We start from the raw sequence: 21,688 nt of genomic DNA, 5'->3' as shown, positions 1-21,688 counted from the left end.
GACCCCCACGAAAAGGGAGAGAGTGAGAAAGGGAGAATCGCGCGCTCTCACACGTTCGCAATCACGCACGGGAAAAAAACATTCGATTCGTCGTCGGCGCGATGAGAAAGATTATCTCGGATGTGGATAGGGCGAAAAGTAAGAGGAGTAGACGAGAAACGTCACATTAAGGGAGAATTATGTGGGAGGGCGCGAGAGTGCTCTGTCGTGGCAGTTCTATTCGTCAATTAATAGTGTCCCTTCTTCTTGCCGCGAAATCACGCGTTGATTCCGTAGGGCGTTGAGTCTCCGTAGCTCAGGGAGAGATCCAACGAGCTTGATCTACGCGCGTTAATGTTTAACACGTACGAGGAATCGCGAGACCGACCACCTGCGACAATAACCGCGGGATGAATTTTCTTCCTCCTCTCTTTGAAACATACCGTTATTTTCCATGGGTATAAAAAAGCTGGGGAAATATTGTTGTTATTTTATAGCCTCACGGTTCGAGAAAGAAATATATATGATTCGTTTCCAATACGTCATTCGTATACAAGTAGAAAATTTTTTATATCAAAACTGTTTTATGGAAAATGAAATGTGAGCGAGTATGGTTGTATGTATTTATAAAGTGTGTTATATCTGTATAAAAAGGAAATTTTTATAATTTTCAAAGAAATATTAAATAGAGAAAGAAAACATTAAAAAATTGTCAGAAGCTAGTAAGTACTCATTGTCAGTGTGTATTTATACAAAGGAAAATGCGCCGTCACGATAGGTCAGTCAATTCTGTAGATTTGAAGAGAGGAAAGAGAGGAAAAAACAAGGACACACCCGGCAATATGTGGCAGTAAAAACAATACAATCAAAAATATAACAAAAATGCATCAAGGATTGGAAAGTAAACTGTTGGAAAAGATGCAACGCGCTCATTGCTTTACGACGGATGAATCGTAAAATGTAAATTTCCCGGTGATTGCGCGTACGTCTAACCGCAACTAATTCTTCAAGTACATTGCGAAAGGAGAATCAATACTTATATCGCATTTCCACGCTTATATCCATGGAAGCTATCTTAGTACATTTGTTGTACTAATAAATAAAAAAAAAATAGCAAGTCATTATTATAGCGAACGAAATAAGAACTCGCTTATTTCCTTTTATACGTCGGACAAAGTAAATCAATTTGCGTGCGGTGAGATAATAAATGATCGAGATAAAAATCGCGAATTCGATCGCCGTGGAAAGGGTTGTCAAAAAACGATTACGCACGAGCGACTTTTGCGAGAGAAAGAGAGAGCGCGATGCTAAACAAATCGTTCGTCTCTTTCTTTCTCTCTCTCTCTCTCTCTCTCTCTCTCTCTCTCTCTCTCTCTCTCTCTCTTTTTTCTCCGTCTTCGTTCAGAAACGTGACGCGATAGAGAGGTCTTTACGGCCACGCGCGACTACTGGTAAGATGGATTATTGTGCAACGTAATTGCGTGGTTTGCCGTGGAAACGGCCAATCGCCCGGCTCCAACGTTTTGCCGCGGAGACTAAGTAAGAAAAAGCTGATGGAAAACCGAAGTTGCGGTTGGCACTCGTTCGGTAACGCGCAACGCGGCCGACGAAACGAGCTGCGCCTGCCGATATCGAATGATGGGCGATAACAAAAGTATACCATCACCAAACCAAGACGAAAACAAGGCGATTATTTTATTCCTCCGAAGGAGGAATTGTTAGTGTGGCACTTTTAAAGTTTGCGTGAAAAAAATTTCTCATTATTATTGCATCTCGGTCAACGCGTTATATATGTATATTACTTATAATTGATAATAGTTAAATGTCGATCAACATTAATTCTTATGATTGCACGATTTCCGTACACGAATATAGTAATAAACCGCGTCTGGATGCTGGTTACGGTCGTACTGCAAGAAATTACTCGCGACTTTCACTATTTTTCGCGAGTCGGCGGTCGCTTATCTCAAGCAGAATATTATTATTACACGTATCGTTAGATCCATGAGATATTATATAAATTATCGGCTAAACGTTGCGCCGGCAGGCGAAATCGAACAGGCGCGGTGTACGATAATAATTTTCTCTCGTTTTCAATAAAGCGGGAATAGGCGAGCGGGAAGTTTTGCGCCGCGTGACAAAGCGTCATAAATTTGCGCGCAGATTACGCGCAGTAGCGCGACCGCGTTCCGCGAGAGGATAGCAAGAGTGGCGTCGCGAGAGTGGGTAGGTAGGTAGGTAGGTAGGCAGGCAGGCATACCGGCGAAGGTGAAAATAAGACGTAAACGAGAGTTAAGCGGTTTGCGTGCGGTGAACACGCTAGGCTACACGGCCGAAGAAATATCGACGACTTTCTTGCGTCGAATCCCTCCTTGCCCCTACTCCCCTCCTATATGCACCCGTGTTGCGCCATCGCGAAAGATCCGTTATCTCACCGCGAGGAGGGTATACTAATGTATCAATTTGCGCGTCGGTCAGATCGTTTAAACTACTAGATAAATGTCAGCGCGTTTCGCTGTCAGACGCGCCGTCGTCGCCGCCGTCATCGCTGACACGTTATTTCGCGAAACGCCGAAAGGTTTAAATTAGATCGAATCGTTTGGCAATTTTTTTCTTAGACGAAATTTCGATATATGCCAGGATTCAGCTGGATAATGAGTCGAAGCGGGGTTCCCTCTCTCGCGGGGGGGAAATTGCCTGACTTCAATTTCCCGAGCAATACGGCGAGGAGAGTCGGCTATTTCCCTGTTTCTGACACGTTGAAGCGCTGTATCTCGTGTTTTATGGCATGCGGGCGCGCGCGCTCGCTCGCTCTCTCGTAATCCTGTAATATTACATAAAAACCAGTGAGGTGCAACCCTCTCTATGCGGAGGTCAACGAAAATGCGTATATGACTATTCCATTACCGAGCAAGTGTAGAAGCGACGATCGGTCGAAAGGCTATTCGAAAGAGCGAGATTAGAGTAGGAGCAAACAAGCGGCGAGGGGCGGAGGAGGACTCCGATTGCACGAGATAATTGAAGATAATTTTCTCGGCCTGTGGCCACGGCTCGTGCTGCCATGCCCACTTAACTTTCACGTAAGGGGATGTGGCCACTTAGCCGTTTACATGCTCGCTTACTCTCCATGCATATGTAAAGCGCCGTCGGTGGTTTCCCGTGATGGGTAGACCTAAGGAGAAGAGGCGGAGGTAGAGCACACATACGAGAAGATCTCTCTGACTTGTGACTGTATTCCCGGAAGTTTAGGCCGCGAAAAGCTTTTAGTCGCTTTAGTCGGGAAAGCCGCGATCCGGTGGCGAGTTTTGACCGCTACACGATGATGTATCTATGACATTTATTTATGAATTTACATCAGTGGATACAAACAGTGTGGCGGTGACATATGTCCCGCGTGCGTTTTTGCGGTGCGAGGAAATGAAAATTATTACATTGTCACATTTGGCAGATGCGACAAATCTGTTGCATCTGACGCGATTTGTTTCGACGTTGAATTTATCGAAGCAAATGTAGATTTTATCGAAATGGCTTAAATTTCAATTTTTATCAAGCGATATAGATATAAACGAGGCAACTCGGCGACTTGCGAGCCATGTTATCAGTGATAATTAATCTGACATTTCAATTTCTTCGCGCGGGCAAACAAGAAAGTAGGACGAAGACGATCCTGCCGAGGATGCTCCGCGATTCGTATTATCAACAAGACGCTCCTCAAGTTACTGTGCCGAGAAACCGACCGGTATCCGATCTCTCCTCTACAGGCAGGCGAGGAAGAAAGATTTCTTCAATTTCACGGGTCTGTTCGCCCCCTTCAATTACCGGCACTTAACCAGCAATAATTAGACGTTCCGGGATTGGGTATCACGCCGACAGACCTTTAAAGCGGATAAAAGCGAGGCGGAATAAAAGAAGGATACCCTTTCCACCTTGTGTTTACATCGTTTCTCTTCCCTTCTTTTTCTTCTCCTTCGTCTTTCTTTTCCTATTAATGTCTCATCCTGCTCCCTTTATTTCAATCCGCCACGGCAAACAAGAATCGTCGTAAAGCCAGGGAGAATTGTCTCGCTCATCGATACATATTTGATTGAACGACTCTCTGCGAACGAGTCTTCTAATGACGAGGGGATGGATATCTCGTAATTCTGTCGAAGCAGTAATGAGAAACTTGCCGCAATAATTGCGCTCAATAATTTCTTTCTCGTATTCTGCAAAAACTATGAGCCGGATGAATTGTCGGCTATAAAATATTAACATCGCGTAATATGCGTCTGGATTAATAATAGACAACAGGAGATTGCATTCGTAATCGAGTGTGTTTGAGCGTTTGAAATTCAAACATTCAAGAAATAAGGATTGCGATCTCTATGTTTCTAGTTTCTTAGAGCATCTTTAGAAAACAAGAGTTTATACAATTAATTTTCCGCAGCACAAAACATATTTATCGTTTCTTTCTATAATCTCAAAGAGTCTGAAAATAATCCTTTGTATATGTATATATACATATATCTGTGTTCATCTCTCGAGCTATCAATGCGCGAGGATCGATCTGTCAAGATAATATCATAGACACCAGTCTCAACCACGCTGCGTTAATCTCACAGATGATGACATTACGTGCCTCCACTACACATATACCAAATATCTCCCGATTCATCTCTCTTATCCGCTCGTTCGCCAATACGCACACAATCGCTGCTTCCTTTCTTCCGACCACAAACGAGAGAGGAGAACCGTCGTAAAATCCCGGAGAGAAGAACCATACCGGTCGGCGATACATATTTGATCGAAACGACCGAGCCGCGGTCGTCGGAAAGGGGGGAGGCGGGTGGAGTTTTGATGAAGTGCCGGTGGCACGGGGCACGTACACACGGGGGGCAATACTAGACGTCTCGACGGTGGTGAAGCCGATATTTATTGCACCCACGAGACCCGCGCGCACGCACACACACACACACACACACACACATATATACACACAATAACGTCGATATACTCTGATATAACTAAATTCGCGTTTATGGGCCCCGCCCACGCAACGATGGTAGTTTCCATCTTTCTTAAAGGAAGAAACATACACCTTCTAACCACGAATCCATCGCGATGAAATGTCGGAAAGTTTCGAGGCGAAACGGAAAGCACTAAATCATTCGTGACGCTATTAAAGCCTGAGATATCAAAAGGATCTGGATCCTATCTCATTCGTTTTCGGCTAAAATCGATTCTTCGCGCATGCTCGTGATATCGTTGGGATAAATTTGGACCAGTCAGACGAGACAGAGATATAGGAAAACTGTCCGTGAACTGTCTTATTGAAATAATAAGATATTTCGATGAATTTTATGTAAGGGAAACGTCAATTTTAATTATGTGCAGCTAAAAATATTTTGAGGTCCGTCACGATTCACGGAAAAATTCATGAATAAAATGTATTGTGCAAAAATAGGAAAGATATATATATATATATATATATATATACATACATTTATAAAGCCGGCGATAAAATTTGTAAATTAAACGATAGGAATTTAATAGAAGATTCGACGGCGAGCAAAATTTTGAACTAAACACCCGCCAGAAGACCTCTCTTTGTGCGTATTCGTTACGTTTTATAATACCCGCGACGCGAGGGTGGCTTTATGACGAATAAAAGCCTTCATGGGGAAGATGAAATTGCGATGCGTGGAGTGAAAAGTTACACGATGGCTCCCGTGCGTGCGCGAAAACGGGTGCCGTACAATTTTTATACGAGGCATTTTACACCTGTAGTCCTCTCACTAAATTGTTCCTGTATTATGTCATCAGCGGCGAATAGAATATAGAAAACGGCGAATATGATAACGTTAGCATGTTCGAAAAAATTACCGATGAACCGATGGGAAGTTAAACTAACGTTGTAAGCTATAAGAAGGCGCGAAATTTTATGCAAAATATTTAGTAAATATCGTTCCAATTGTTTTCCATATATATGAATATATGAAATATTATTAATTCGCGTGCGCGATCAAATCGCGGAGAAAGAATGCAAACTACGGATCTCAATGTATTCGAAACGTTATTTCATATTGACATCCGCAATCTGCATTCGCATTCTTTCCCCGCGATTTAATCGTGATTACGGATCTTGATGCGGAATAACGATCTCGCGTGCGTAACACTGACCTTGGTCCTGCATGCATGGAAGTCGCCGGCGATGTTCCTGAGATTGGCACCCACGCTCGTCCACGATTGCCTCTCGTTGAGGATCAGGCAACAGCAGGTGTTACCGCTGTTGCAGTTGCTCACCTCGATCGGGCCCGTCTCCATGATGGAACTCTCCGAGGCGAAGCGTCTTCGCGGCCGTGGCCTTGGGCTCGGCAGCGGCGCGCCGCTGCCGTTGACGCACTCGGGGAACTGGAAGGTCGCGTCTCTCATCGGGCTGTTGGGGACGGAAACTGTCACCTGGGGCGAGGGCGGTGGCAGCTGATCTACGGCTGACTGTACCAGATCCGGCAACGGCAGATTCGACAGATCTTCGGCGCTGCCGGGCTGTAGAAAGATCACCAGAGGCTGCTGGCTCTCGGAACCGCCGGGTCGACGAGGTGCTCGATCTAAACAAAACAAAACAAAAAAATGGACATTTAGAATATGTATAGACGAAGATAATCGCGAAAGAATTTGTCAGCTCGACGTAAATTGAGAAATTGACTCGGGATTCTCTCACATCGAGTGCGTTTAACGAAAAGTCACGTGATATGTAAATTAATAATGATCGCGTTTTACAACTTCCCATGCGCGCCAACGAACGTAATAACACCGGGGTACTCGTGTCGCCACGCTCATAACGACAATTGATTACACGCAAATTACGTCACACAATAGTGACTTTCCATTCCGGTGACTGGAATATGCTGAGACAGTTACTTCGCTTATAAGGTTTTAATACTACAAAGTGCTCGCTGGACAAGGTAAGCATGTAGTCCGTGTATGGCGAGAACGACATTGTTGAGTAATGATAGCTTTAAAATTTCTAACGGGTGATTCGCGGCAACCTTCTCTTCGCAGTTTCAACATTTGCTGTATGTTACGAGAGAGAATCTCCTGAGTCATATATATGTATATATATATATATATATATATATATATATATATATATATATATATATATACGAAGGAGAAAGAGAGAGATATTTTATCTAAATAAAAATATTATTGTGAAAAGTGATATCTAACCGTGTTCTCTAATCTTATATAAGCAATTATTTTTATGTAAAAAAAAGATAAAAATATATTTACAAAGCACAATCATGTATATATGTTGAGGCTTAATTTCCTTGGCACGAAGAGTGCTTTTAATTCGTGTGCGCATTTCTTTGATGATGCAACAACCGTCAACAATATCGTAGTGAGGCATCAGGCAGAATCAACTGTTCCACGAGCTCGACAAACATACGTCTCGCTATCTATGCTTGAAAAACGTGCGTTATCACATCTCGCGGCAGACTGCTTGTCTCCTGTCTGAATATGTATGCCTTTTTTATCTCTCACGGCTATGATTTCGTTAGAGCAGAGTCCTCATCGATAAAGTCTCGACTCACGACCGTTTCTGTTATCCAGAGTGACACGCTTCCCACTGCACACTTATGTCGTCGCTTGTTTACCTGTCAAAATAATATTCTTCTCTTTCCTATCGCGTCATCGACGTCATCGACCAACGCAGTTTTATTTTTTTTTAATAACTACCGTTTTCCCGAGTTCGAAAAGAATTTTAATATTGATTCTAATATCATAGAGATAGCTAGTTATAAATAAATATTTCTTCATCTCGTATAATCAATATCAGATACGATTGCACGTCAGATGTATCGGCGCACGTAAACTGATGACGTCATTCTTTCCCTATAGATAACGGAGCATCGAGAAAAGACACTTGTCGCGCGTTACGAAATAGAATCGCGCGATATCATCGCGCTTCTCCCTGCTCTCGTGGTTGCAACCTTGAGAGATTGAGAGCTCATCATACGCAGTGAAAGCATCATTTACTATGCGTTGCTTACTGTACTGTAAGACTCTAGAAACATTTAGACGCGGCCACTTTTCATTTTGCGCGATGGATGGATGCACAAATACATGGCCGGGGAGCCCCATGCGTGACAAAATAACAATTCTGGTGCCTCCCGGCCGCTCATTGTCTCATGGACTCTGCGCATCCCTCTTTTCTCTCTCTCCCTCCCTCTTGTCTTGTCTCGTGAGTAACCGCGCACATGGTTGCATCCTTGACATTTCGAGTAGAGGCCCTGAGGCTCTTTCGCTTGTGCAACAGCACACACATCGTCGTCACCTACACTCGATTAAAGTCTCCACCGCTCGCCGTCGCGGAATCTTCGATAGCTCGTCGAGAGTGCTGCAGTATCCGCGACAGAAAGAGAAAAAGAGAGAAAGATGCGGCTGACTGCACTTTTCGCTTGCAAAACATACGTGGCATCGACGCCCCACTGCTTTCTACTTGCTTTTCCAGCCAAATGTCACTCGACCCGTGGCCCGCGTGAGAACTGCCCGCGCGTTCGAACCTTTTGCACAGAGATTTATAATAATCGAATCCGATATTTGTTATTACGACTTGATGTACCGCTTCTGATAGAAAGATTAGCAATAGTTATCCGTAATTTACCAGAGACGTAATATCTCTTTGAAAATTGATTTCAAATCGACAATAACGCAAACGCTAAAAGTTATACATCTATGAACAGTGGACAGATGCATTGCGTAAGAAAACATAAAAGAATAAAAAAGAAACTGTAAACAAAGTGCGTCATATTTTTATCAAAGATAAGTTATCTTTCTAGGAATATATAAAAATGTCAATATAACTCATCGAATATATTGTAACAATAATACAATAAAATAAATTATTCTAGAACAATTGGATGACTATATAATTAGTAAGTACTCGGTAAAAATATATAATTAAATAACATTACGTTTATATAAATATTTATATTTTTATTTAAAAAACGAGATATTGAGTCTCTTAGAATTTTAGAAAATATATTATATTAGAAAGAAACCTTGAGAACGAATCAATTTACTATATATATATGGCTGACATGTCGTTATCAAAGAAAAGAGAGGAATAGCTCGACCAAGCATTTTCATTTTACGAAAAAAACACACGGTGATCTCGCGCGCGGTTTTCGTATCACCTTTGTTCAACGGTGTGTACCGAAAAGCTCGTCGTAGCAAATCGCTGAAAAGGGCATAAAGTTTCAGTGCTGGCGCGCGCAACGCATAAAAGGCGAAGGTTGCCACGCGAGCAAAAAGTGCAGCGCGCACGTGGCCAACACCCGCATGCACTCTTCATGGTTTCATGTGTGCACTTTGGCGTGTATATCTGGTTCGAGCTATGTGCACACTCCGAGGATAGAGACGTTGATCGACAAGGAAAGAGAAGAGAAACACAGAAAATAGAAAGAAACGGTATATACCTATATATACATGCACATATATACATGCATATATACAAATGAGAACGAAAGAGTGAGAGAGAGAGAGAGAGAGAGAGAGAGAGAGAGAGAGAGAGAGAGAGAGAGAGAGAGAGAGAGAAAGGCAGATAAATAGAATAGGACGAAGAAAGAGAGAGGAAAAAAGATCACACAGAAAGGAGCGAGCGAGAGAGACGGAGATGGTAGCATATGCGAGCACGTGAGTCACATGGAGCGCCCTTTGTACATAAGCGCAACGCAACTTGTTACAGTGTATGCATGTAACGGCGCGAGCCAGTTTCGACTGTGTAGGTGTACGCGCGCGTGCACGCGCGCAGTGAACGCACAAAGAACCTCTCTCAAGGCCGCCGGAGTTGCACAGCATCGCGTATATACGTACACGAAATGCGTAAAATACACCTCGGCCGCTGCACCGTATATATACGCTTCTCTGCGCGCGCGTTTCTTCTCGCGCGTACATGCGCGCGACAATCGGGCGCTCTTTTTATCGCGCTACTCTTTTACATACATACTTTTCCGGAACAATGAAGCAGCGACTGGATAGAAACGAGAGCACGTGGTTGTAACTACGTCGTTATTTCGCAGACCTATCGTGGTTCAACCGTGATTCCCCATCTCGGAAAGAGCGTAATGTGTCTTGACGTCTAGCCAATTGCTAATTGATGTTCTCTTAAGAGCGTCATTTTTATCAATCTAAGAATTACGGTCAGCTGTTACTTACGCACTGAGAATTAACTTATCGTAATTAAGTTTAATTTCACATCACGAGATTATAAATTTCATTATTAAAATATATGCGATAAGTCTGTAACAAAAAAAAATTGAATAAAGAATATTGTAATAGTGAAAGGCTAAACTGAAATATCTTCATTCATTTGGCAAAATCTATGATTAATCGCCCATAAATATAGATAAATATTGTTTGACCAAATTAGCTGCTTAAAATTAGACTTGTAAATTCACACTTTTACTACGTAATCAGAAACGATAATTTGCAAGATAAACGTTTGAAACAAAAGTCTCAAATTTACTGTGTTTTTGGCTCATGACTTCTCGCATATATATTACATGTTTGGAGAGGGATTATACAAAGTGCGCGCAGTCGAAAGGTTATGCACGTAACGCGATGCATCGATCGATTGCGGGGCGAACAGAAAGGTCGATCTGTCGGATTCGCGGCGCATTGCGTTTAATAACTGATTAATAAGAGGCGTCATTATCTATCTTCGATTTTAGCACATCAACAATCTTACTAGGCGCGTTATCCTACGTGATATCGCGCAATTGAAATGCTAAAAAAAAAAAAAAAAAAGAAAATACGTGGCGCAATAATGTTGCGTCAACCGCGCGTGCGATATTAGGCATGCATTTCCAATACTCATTCGTCTTTTCCAATGAGCGATTGATTCGGGATCTAATTATTCCATTGTGACAACTATAAAATATTCAATTTTAGATAATTAGATCAAAATCGCTAGTAATCAATTAATAGTAGATAATATGATTAAAACGACCAAACTAGTCAATAAATTCTTTATTTAATAATACGACGTTTCGACCATTTGGTTGTGGTCCTTTTCAAGTGTCACTATAATGAATACAAAATAATAATAAATTAAGCACAGAAGATAAACGCGAAAAAATCAATTAAAGACAAATTAACTTAGTACGTACATTCAAATAAAACAAGGGTGTATAACAATGTGTTGTAAACGTGGAAAGTAATTAAACATTTCGCTGTTGTAATATTAATAAGACGAATCAACAAAGTAACGAAACACGTCTTGTCAAAACAAATCTTGGAATTGAACTGACGATTTTAAAAACATTTTAAACGACCTTTACTATGACAAGATAATAAAGGTCGTTTAAAATGTTTTTAAAATCGTCAGTTCAATTCCAAGATTTATTTTGACAAGACGTGTTTCGTTACTTTGTTGATTCGTCTTATTAATATTACAACAGCGAAATGTTTAATTACTTTCCACGTTTACAACACATTGTTATACACCCTTGTCTTACTTGAATGTACATACTAAGTTAATTTGTCTTTAATTGATTTTTTCGCGTTTATCTTCTGTGCTTAATTTATTATTATTTTGTATTCATTATAGTGACACTTGAAAAGGACCACAATCAAATGGTCGAAACGTCGTATTATTAAATAAAGAATTTATTGACTAGTTTGGTCGTTTTAATCATATTATCTAAAATATTCAATATTTGTAAAGTCGATATCATAATAATATCTCACTCTCTCTCTCTCTCTCTCTCTCTCTCTCTCTCTCTCTCTCTCTCTCAGTTTGATTAAAATAAGTAAATCTTGTGTATTAATAAATTTTTTTAAAGAATTCTTTACAAAAATATAGAATAAATAATTAACGTTTTTATATATTTATTTATGGATATTTATTTGTAACCGTTCCCGTTCGTCCGTTCGTTTGTTTGTTTGCTCCGGATGCGACCTTCCGTAGCGGGCGCAATTTCGACGTCAATCCGGTGCAACAATCACGATTATTAGCGCAACGGTCGTCCCTGGTCACCGTCATTATTTCACAAATACTCGGTAATAATCGGACGAGTTTTGTAGCGGACAAACGCGTTGCGCGAGCGGAAATCGATTCCGCGAAGGGCGCTTCGCCGAAGAGGCAACGATCTGCGATACGGCTCTTCGAAACGCGCTTCGGGACACGTGCGGCGCAGGATGCGTTTCGTGAGTCGCGAAAATTAAATAAAGTACCCTCCTTCCATTCCGCACGCCCGCTGCACTTCCCCGCGATTGTCTCATTCTTTTATCGCCCGCTCGTTTCACGTATATATACTTCCCCCGTCACGGTTTCCCCCCTTTTCCCTTCCTCATCACGTCTCCTCGTCATCCCTGATAAATTTGCAGAGCGTGATTCGAGTCCATCATTCATGTGAAGGTAAAAGACAAAGCAATAAAAAAGAGTATTTATTCGCTTCGTGCTTCTTACAAAGTGTCACTTGTCAGTTTCTTATTTTTTTTCGTCTCGCATTTGTTAGCATTTAATAATTTGTAATTTAAATAAAATAATCATTTAAATTTTTAATACTATATATATATATATATATATATATATATATATATATAATTTATATTTCTTTTACGTATGATTTCTTTTACATTTAGAATGATTTTACCTTGAGTAAAATCGGAATCAGTTCGAATCAGTTCGAATCAGCCGTGAGTGTTTACCATCGCATCTTCTTCAGCGTGTAAGTGGACGCTTATTTTCGACTCTCGAAAAGTGCGTTTTGCGAAGCATGGAGCGCAAAGATCGCGCAAGGGCGAGCTGAGCGCATTAATCAACGTGGCATTTGGATGTCTTAAAGAAAGAGGACTGAACCTTTAGTTAGCTGTATTTCATCAAAATACGCAGAAGATAACGTCAACGAGCGTTGCGCATGCAACCAGAAGTTATTTTTAAAAATTGCGAAGGACTTTAATTAGTATACAGCAGGGGGTGTCTCATCGTGACTCACGATGCATCTCAAGTTACTTTAACAAGTAACTGAATTGTGACGCGATGGAGATGGCAAAGAAGGAAAGTAATAATTTGAAAGGATTAAGGGCGTGTAAAAAAAGAGAAAAAAAAAAGAAAAGAAAAAAAAAAACAAATCGTTCCGTATCGAAAGATCGCAAGGACTGATTGTGAGTGCATACGTACTTGACTTTCACGCTCGATGAAATTTCGATGACAGATTACGATAAATATATAATACGAGTCGGCGCGCAATCTCGGAGGCACAGGAGGAAAAGGTTCGCGTAGATAAGATCTGCCGAATTTCATGAGCCGGTGGATACGCGTGCCCCTATCTGATCCGGTCTACCAGAAACGCGCGGCTTCAAGAGACCGTAAAAATGTTTTACACCGCGCGTTAATGCTAGTGCATCGGTGAAGAGCAAAGAGCGGATATTATCTCCTCGATGAATTATTAATGCCGCTGCAGGTAGTTAGTACTACTACACCAAAATTAGCGGAGAGTCTGTTGACTGCTTCAATCAGCGCTGGAATTAACAAACCGGAAAGATGCGCGTCCGTCGAAGATAATAAATATTCATTTGCCGGAATATGAGCAACGACCTCATTTACGAGCGTTGATTACAAAATGATTCATAAAGGATTTAAAAAAGCGGAGTAAAAAAAAAAAAAAAAGTTACTTGTACGTTACTTAAAATCATTTTAATGTTACGGAACATTTGTCAGAAAACATCTATACTTTTCCACTTACTTTCCTGAATTAACGATTATATATTTCTAATAAGCCGCTATTACTTCATCATAACGCGTGGATTATTCAATTTTAACTATCCTTATGTAATTGTAATAACAGATTTAAACGTCATTATAGAATCTCGAACGGACGTAGGGTTTGATAATTAGAGAAAAAAAGTGCGATCTAAGAGTGACTTCTTGTTACTATTCCATTACTTTGAACTACATTATTACGTCTATTCCAATGACCGTTCTTTTATCTCGATCAGCGACGCTTGCATAACGACCAACGACCGCACCGACAATTAATTAAACGTCCACTTCTGTCCGCGGTCCGGAAACCGCTACAACGCGCGTTTATTATCGTTTGCTTTTCGCGCGTATGCTGATTTATCGACGTTTAACGAGGCATCTCCGAGAGAAAAACTGCAGAGAAAGAGAGAGCAAAATTCGATAAGCTCGACGGCAGAATAGATAAAAAGAAGCGACGTCGTGCCCTCGAGTGTGTCTGCCTTGCGACGAGATAAAGCGCGGTTTACACGCGCTTCCGACGATAACGGATTGCCGATGTGAGAAAGAGAGACAGGGAAGGGAAGGGAAGGGAAGGGAAGGGAAGGGAAGGGAAGGGAAAGGAAGGGAAGGGAGATCGCAGGATCTCCGTCGGAGTGAGGGATGCGATGAATTTTTGAAGAATTCTGTCAATAGCAGTCGCGCTTTCGCCGAGTATATATGAATGGCGGGAAGCGGTGGAGAGACCCGGCAATCTGCAATGACGAATTCCTTTCAATATTTCATGAGGTCTATAGACTCTCCAGTCACTGTTCTCTCATCCCGATGGGCATCGATCGCCCGTCCGCCACTACTCTAAGTGGGATATCCTTCAATAAAACAAGCAAGTCATAGCTGTCGTGGTTTTCACGCTCGATTTAATGCTCGAGTCAATGACGAAAAAGCTTTCATTATTATAATTAATTCTAATTATATATATATATATCTGAATTCTCGAGAAATGTCGTTTCAAGGGTGATTTTAGCGCGTGGATGGATAAGCCAGTCCAAAATTGTGAGCAGCTGTTACGAGAGACAAGAGGATTTACTAGAGAGAGTAACATAATACCAAGTTCAGTGTCAAGTGCGTATCGCATTACACGAACGTCATCCGATCTTTCTCGTACCGAGAAATCGAACTCCTCCGATTAGAGCGCGCGATCCCGATCATTTGATTCGGCTCTTATCAGACCCGTTTGTGGGAAAGACGCGCAAAAAGAGATAAGTGCGAGAGATAAGTCGAATCATATACCACATTTAACTCGCAGCGTCGTTTCGGAAAATTTTTTTTTAATTGATACTGCATATATTCAAGTATTTCGCGTTAACTAGTCGACGGCGCTCGTTCGAGCGTGATAAATTCCGAGGAAACGTTTTACTAGAATGAGCAACGTTCGGATTTTGATTGTATCTTTCTCTTAAAAAAGGCAACGAAGGACAGCGAGGTGGCAATCTTAAAATATATTCGGGTTCGCGCGCGCGTAATCGCGACGATCATCGCGCTTTCGCGAGGCGTTTGCCGCTCACGCGCGACCACACGAGGGGGAAGTTTTCTGCAAATGTGTTACGAGAAGACTCTCTGGGCGCGCGGGGGACTGCCCACAGCTGTTCCTATAAATAACAACCCTCGATTTGATGCAACCGAGCGAGTGCTCGCGGCGGCAATTCTGCATCTTCTCTCGCGAAAGCGCGGCAACTATGGTTATTGACCCTCGTGCGCGCGGGCCCGGCCCGGCACTATTTCCGTTCGTGAAATAATGGGCCGTGAGCATCGTAACGTGTGATTTAAACGAGCGAAAGGATCCCGAGGTTCAATACGTTCACTACGTAATCCAATATATAAATGCGAGACACATTGTTTCAAATTGTTCATTATACGTGTTTAGATATACTTGAAGAATATATTTTTTTTTTAATTAGTCGCTGTACTATATTTGACTATTTATAATCTGTTTGAAGAGAGATATCTTTTATATATATGTAATAAATTTCATCATTTCTTGAAAATGTAAAGAATAAAATATATGTACTTATACCTATTTATCTTGTTTCAGCGAATTTTTTGAATAATAATATATTAATTATATAATTATAAATTAATAGATTAATTGTAGATTATTTTATATATTAAATTATAGAGATTGAGAGAATGAATCCTTTCTGATAAATAAAATAAATCGGAGATAAACTTTTGATATTCGTAAATCAAACGTTTTTGAATTTTCACAATTTTGTCGATAAATGAAAATTACTCGCATGGGAAAATAAGAGCAGCGTGTGTTCGCATTAAAACGATGCATTACGATTGAAGATTTGATTATTGTCCGGGACATAATTACGTTCTGCCTGACGTACAGCTTTATTCGCACACCGAGTAAAATGCAATAAAATATATTATACGATAAAGCGGGATTTATCCACGGATTACATTATCCATCACGATCGCGAAAGATTAAATCTCCATAAATTATTCGTTGTACAAACGATATTCATTAACGACACGGTTCGAATAGCCGCCAAGTGTAATGTGCGGTAAGCGCACCCGGTAATCTACCTGATTCTCTCTATATATTTTTAATGCACCGAAGTAATATATTTTACCACGTAACTATAGCTTACAGAGATTTTTTCAATCACAATTATCAGATTGTAATTAAATGAAGCGAGCAAATTTTGTTATGTTTATCCGAGATCCGTCGATAAAATTTCCATCGCGATGTTGCTTCACTTCAAGGAAGGTTTTAATATGTTATAGAGTTATCAATTTTAGCTAATCAATCGATCGCACGACAACAATCTTCTACACTTATACTGATTGATGCACACTATAATAATGTTTTTGTTCAGAGAATAGGAAATTGCTCAAAGTTATTCTGCACGCGCCAAGTTTAAGACTTCAATGAGAATTGAGTACCAATTCTCTTGCGGATTTTCTACTTAATTTACAAAGAGAGAGAGAAAAAAAAACGAAACAGAGAAAGAGAGAGGGTGTAATCGATGATGTCACGCACTTGAGATTGATAGCCGCAATCTCTTTATGACATGCGTCGGCACGATCGACATCCGAGATTTGGGCTTCGTGGCAGCATCGGCTGCGCGTTTTATAGTGAGTTTTAGTGCGTGTGCTGCGATTGACCGGTGATCTTTCTCTTTCTTTTTCCTTGTCTCGCTCTCGTATTCCTCTCGCACATATCACCGATTATCCTCCTCGCTCTTCGGGCCTCCTCTCTTTTCTTCGTAAAGGAGGCACGATCAGCGGGGCAGGGTCATGGCCGGACATCGTCTGCCGTACTCTCTTTCCGTCTCTTTCTGTGTCGCTCGATGCTCTACACCCACATTACATCTGTTCTATTCTCGCGTGTAGCCTCTCCCTCCCCCCCCCCTCTCCCCCTCCCGTAATGCACTCTCGTAAAGCTGAATTTTATCGTGCGCCAAATATGAGCTATCGCGATTTCACGAGAGATTTTTTCTCGCACCATCGAATAGATCTGTGAGCGATTTTTTTTAAACAAAAATTGCAACTGCAGAAATGAGACAATTTATGGGAGACGTGTATTGCGGTATTTATTTCTAGAAGGATTAATCTAATCAGCATACACTCTTTTCAATAAAAAATGGCAAAGCATTGTTAAAACGTCAAAAGAAAAATAGATTTATGTCGATACGAATTAAATATCATTATACCTTTATATATTTTTATTTATTGTATAAAATAAATTTTAATAAAATTTACTTTAAATGTTACATTTTACAATAAAAAATATGCAAATTTCGCAAACTTTGATTGTACTTGAAAATACAATTTATAAGAGCACAAAAATATAAATGAAAATGAGCATATTACTGTAGGAATAATATTGCTATTTCCGCCACGGTGATATAATGTGCGACAAAAAAATAATACCAAGATATTACTATCGCGAGGGTAATGCTCGAAACTCGTGTGATTTTTTTTATAGAATGACGTCAAAGATGTACGCCTGAGGCATTCGCAGAAAGTTGAAAGTCAAAGTGTCTACGAATTTCGTTACCTGAACCGAACGAAATATTCCGACGGTGATTCATGACAAGGACAACGACCTTCGTTAAATTTCCATGCAATTTTTGTTAATGTGATGCAACGCATGCGAAAGGCCCAAAGTTTCTCTGATTCTCGAAAACAAGACAGGTCAAGAAAGAATGGTTCTGTATTTTTAGTGAATATATAACTGTACAGCTTTCTTTTGACTGACATATATTTTAAGTTTGATTTATTTGAGACGAAAAACATGTATAAGTAATTTCAATATTGTATTTTCAATCGATCACTCTTATTATGAATTTCACGATGAGAATGTAAATCTTTATGACGTACGTTCGTAAAATATATTTATCGAAACAGCCTCTATGAATTATTAGCAACACGTAAAAAATTAATCACGCCAGGCGCAGAAATTAAAATGTCACACATGAGACCCTACCATATTTCTTGCGCTGCTTTGAATTGTTCCCCGCCACAACCACGTGTTGCACTCCAGAACTCTTCTGTCCGAGATGTTATCGATCGCTCTCGCTACGCTATTTTCGTTCTGATAGCTTTGACAATCCACTGATTCTGATACTTGGGTAATTTTAATGTTTTAGACAGCATCATATTACAACCAGTAGCAGCTTTAAGATTGGCAAGTTTGCCTTATTTATTTACGAAATTGTCATGAAAGAAAGGAATTGTGTCGCTTTTTATAATTTAGACATTTATTAAAAAATTATAATTGTAATATTCTTACAAAAAATTAATAAATTTCTTACATTTTACTTTTTATATTACTACATTTATTTCGCATGTTATTTTATAATCTACGAATATACAGTCATTGTAAACGAGAATGGCGCGTGCTGCGCTTTATTTCCAACAATTGCGTCGCATAATCGATAAATGTGTCAAGGGATAATCGGATTGATAATCTCTAGTCTGATAATCGCTCTTAAAAATACTAAGAAATGGTAAGATCTCTTTCACGTCATCGCTCTCAATCTCCATCATACTTTTTCAGTTACCATAACGAAATAAATTCTGTTCTACATCTATATATTCGCAACGAGCAATGACAAAAATAATCTATATATTCTAATTTTCGGGTATAATTTTTTTTAATTTTTTCCTACACAAAATTATGATATAATTTCCAATCTTAATTATCAAACATTATCTTTTGCTACGTATAATAAAATTTAATAAAGGAGTATAAATCTCTCTTTCTCTCTGAACATAAATATCATTATTGAATTCATTCATCAAATAGCATTATTAAATTTATGTATATCGGTGTATTTTGCATTTTGCTAAATTTATGCGTTAATAATTGTATGCGACAGTCAATCAGTTCAATCAACAATCTTTTCGCTACTAACCTCGGAGTCGAGTTGTTCGCAGTTTCAAGTTTCAAATGACATGTTGACTGTCAGTATTTTTTTTCTTTCTTTTCCTCATTTCGTCTGATAAATCGCTCATTGTGATTATTTGCTTATAAGAAGCTCCTGATGTATCTCAAGATGTAGAAGCATATATATATAAATTCGTGCAACTCACGATTTCGCGACGGATGGTGGGCGTTCCTGCTCCGGAGGGCATTGTGCAGAGTTACGTATAGCTGCAGCATCAGCTGCTCGTTCGTTCGCGTCTCATCGTTCTCATCGGGCAATAAGAATGGTACCGCCATGATTAGGTGCCTTTTTTACTCTTTCTTTGCCTCTGTTTCTTCTTTTCCTCGATCGTAGGCGCAGGTAAACGTGCACTCCGAGATGCGTTTCAAAGTCAGCGTGTTCCCTGCGTCGCCCTTCAACGGCGCACTGCAACGAAAGCAAACAATGTTCGAAGATGAGCTTCACTATACACTCTCCTCGCACACTTCAATCGCTCGTTCAGAGTCTCGAACGATATCTATTTATATAGTTAGCACACCGAATCGCGCGGCGCGAATTAGAACACGTATTAGATGACGCACGTGTGACCGTTCAGTTCACCGGCGCACGCACGCTTTCAACGTTCATCGTAGTAGATCGCACGTGGTGCGCGCACGCAGCAGCTCTCAGTGTTTATATGTATCGGAGAAGAGAATTACGCGATTAATTTTTTTCTCGCGCGACCGATAAATCGGAACAGCCTCTTCTCGTACGTTCGAGGAAACTGTCTGTGTGTGCGTTTCAAAAGTACTGATCACTCACGTTCTTGGCCACTCGATGGAAATCGCGAGAACCGTTCCTCCCCGCGAATTATCGTTCGATCGCTCCAACACTGAACTCGACGTAACGTATAAAACTTTGCAAAAAGTGTGTCGCAAGTTCTCACCTCGAAGAAAGTCAAAAAGCTCACGCTCTTGTCGACGCACGAGCGTTCAATGTCCTCCTCCCCACAGTGGTCTGATAGCAGTCGCACCAGTTGATTCACGTCGCATGTCATTCGAAAGAGTATAAACACATAGACCGTCACGTGAACTCGGAGGCGCGTGCGATGTTAACACGACGGGATGAAAACGTTCTGCGTCAACGACAACGAGCGACGATAACAACGACCGAGTCACGGGTGAGTCGGCGACACGCAAACTCTCTGGTCCTCTTTGGCGCGATATATCACACGCGTGTAAAATTCGGCGGCGCGCCGAAAACAAGAGTAAAGGGAGAAACGAAAGTTAGTGATAAACTACGACGAGCGACACGAGATCTCGACTGAGCAGAGTAACGAGAAACACGTCTGTTCTCCTCGAGGTCTGACGTGGTAATGATTCTGTGCTTTCGCAGTCACTCGGTCCGCACGTTCTGTCTCGAGGCAGCACAACCGGCTGCTTTCCCCCCCCCCCCCCACCCCCTGCGCTCCGCTCCGCTCCGCTCGCGGCCGATTGGTCGAACGGTGGGGACACGTGCGCGCGCAACTTCTCGTGGCGAGAAATAAAGCGGCTTGGTGAGGGTAGTCGATTTACTCCGGGGTGGGGTAAGCGCGCGCGGGGAGCGTGACAATAGATTGTCTGCTCCTCGGACGTCGCGAGTGAGCTCCGTTTGAACGCCAATATTTACTGCAATCATGCGTTTGCAGTCACCAGATACACGGTGTGCCCGGTGTGCCCGGTGTACTCTCAACGTGAATAATATATTTTGGAAAATTTTTATCAGGAAAATTGATACGGTCGATGACATTTTAGACGTTTGATAAAAAAAAAAAGAAAAAAAAAAAAAAAAGAACATAATTCAAACTTAAGACGTAAACTTTTTTTTTATCGAAATTAGATAAATGTAAATATTTTTTTGTTATAAAAAATATCGCGTACATTTTTTCCACGTCGATATATTTTGCGTTACGCTTTGTAGCATTGATAGATGTTGATGCACGAGGGCAACTGGTTCCGTGCTTGGAAGACGCAAGTGCATTTCTGCGCCGCGTGCGACACAATCTTAGACAGAGCGTGTAGCACGTAGCAATGGGATCTCGACGAGGGAGAGAGTGAGAGGCCACGCACGCATACACACACACACACGAACGAACCGGCGCTCGCGTGCACTACCGGGGCCGTAAAGGCACGTATGACACTCGAGCGCAACTGCGCAGTTTATGCGACCAACTACAACCTTTGTACAGGGGTGGGATTTGCGACTGCCAATCGAAACTGTTTACGTTATCTCGATTAAAAAAAAAAGGATTAAACTCTCTCGGAGAAGCTGAAAAAATTAAACGAAATTTTTGTTCATTTTTATGGTTTTAATTCGGATTCTAATTTTATTCAGATTTTACTGGAATTTTAATATCACGATATTCCTTTTTTTGAGAGAGCAAATGAGTTTCGATTGACAGTAAAGTGTGTGTCATCGATATTAATACCAAATACTATTGCGATAACACCGTCTATAACTATTACATTGTCTCCGTTTATACTCTCTCCGACGATTATAATAGACGCTCGGATAATAACGAGCA

At 40.9% G+C, this 21,688-nt stretch overlaps 1 protein-coding gene across 17 annotated transcripts in view; it reads right to left on the bottom strand.

Annotated features, from left to right (window-relative positions):
• LOC140669840 (uncharacterized) overlaps positions 1-21,688 on the bottom strand; it is a 70,331-nt gene that overhangs the window by 10,980 nt on the left and 37,663 nt on the right. For 13 of the 17 annotated variants that reach the window (XM_072900024.1, XM_072900026.1, XM_072900020.1 and 10 more), the window contains 2 exons: positions 19,313-19,572; positions 6,139-6,566 (listed from right to left, as the gene is read on the bottom strand). In XM_072900024.1, the coding sequence (XP_072756125.1) occupies positions 6,139-6,566; positions 19,313-19,442 (558 nt within the window). In that variant the 5' untranslated portion in view covers positions 19,443-19,572. Of the gene's footprint in view, positions 1-6,138; positions 6,567-7,251; positions 9,479-19,312; positions 19,573-20,071; positions 20,582-21,688 lie in introns of those variants that run through there. The other 4 variants (XM_072900031.1, XM_072900037.1, XM_072900035.1 and 1 more) reach the window with 4 other exon arrangements.

This window comes from Anoplolepis gracilipes, chromosome 9 (genome assembly GCF_047496725.1).
Source record: "Anoplolepis gracilipes chromosome 9, ASM4749672v1, whole genome shotgun sequence".
NCBI lineage: Eukaryota > Metazoa > Arthropoda > Insecta > Hymenoptera > Formicidae > Anoplolepis > Anoplolepis gracilipes.
The sequence above is the reverse complement of the archived record's forward strand: the minus strand, read 5'-3'. Positions and strand labels throughout refer to the sequence as shown.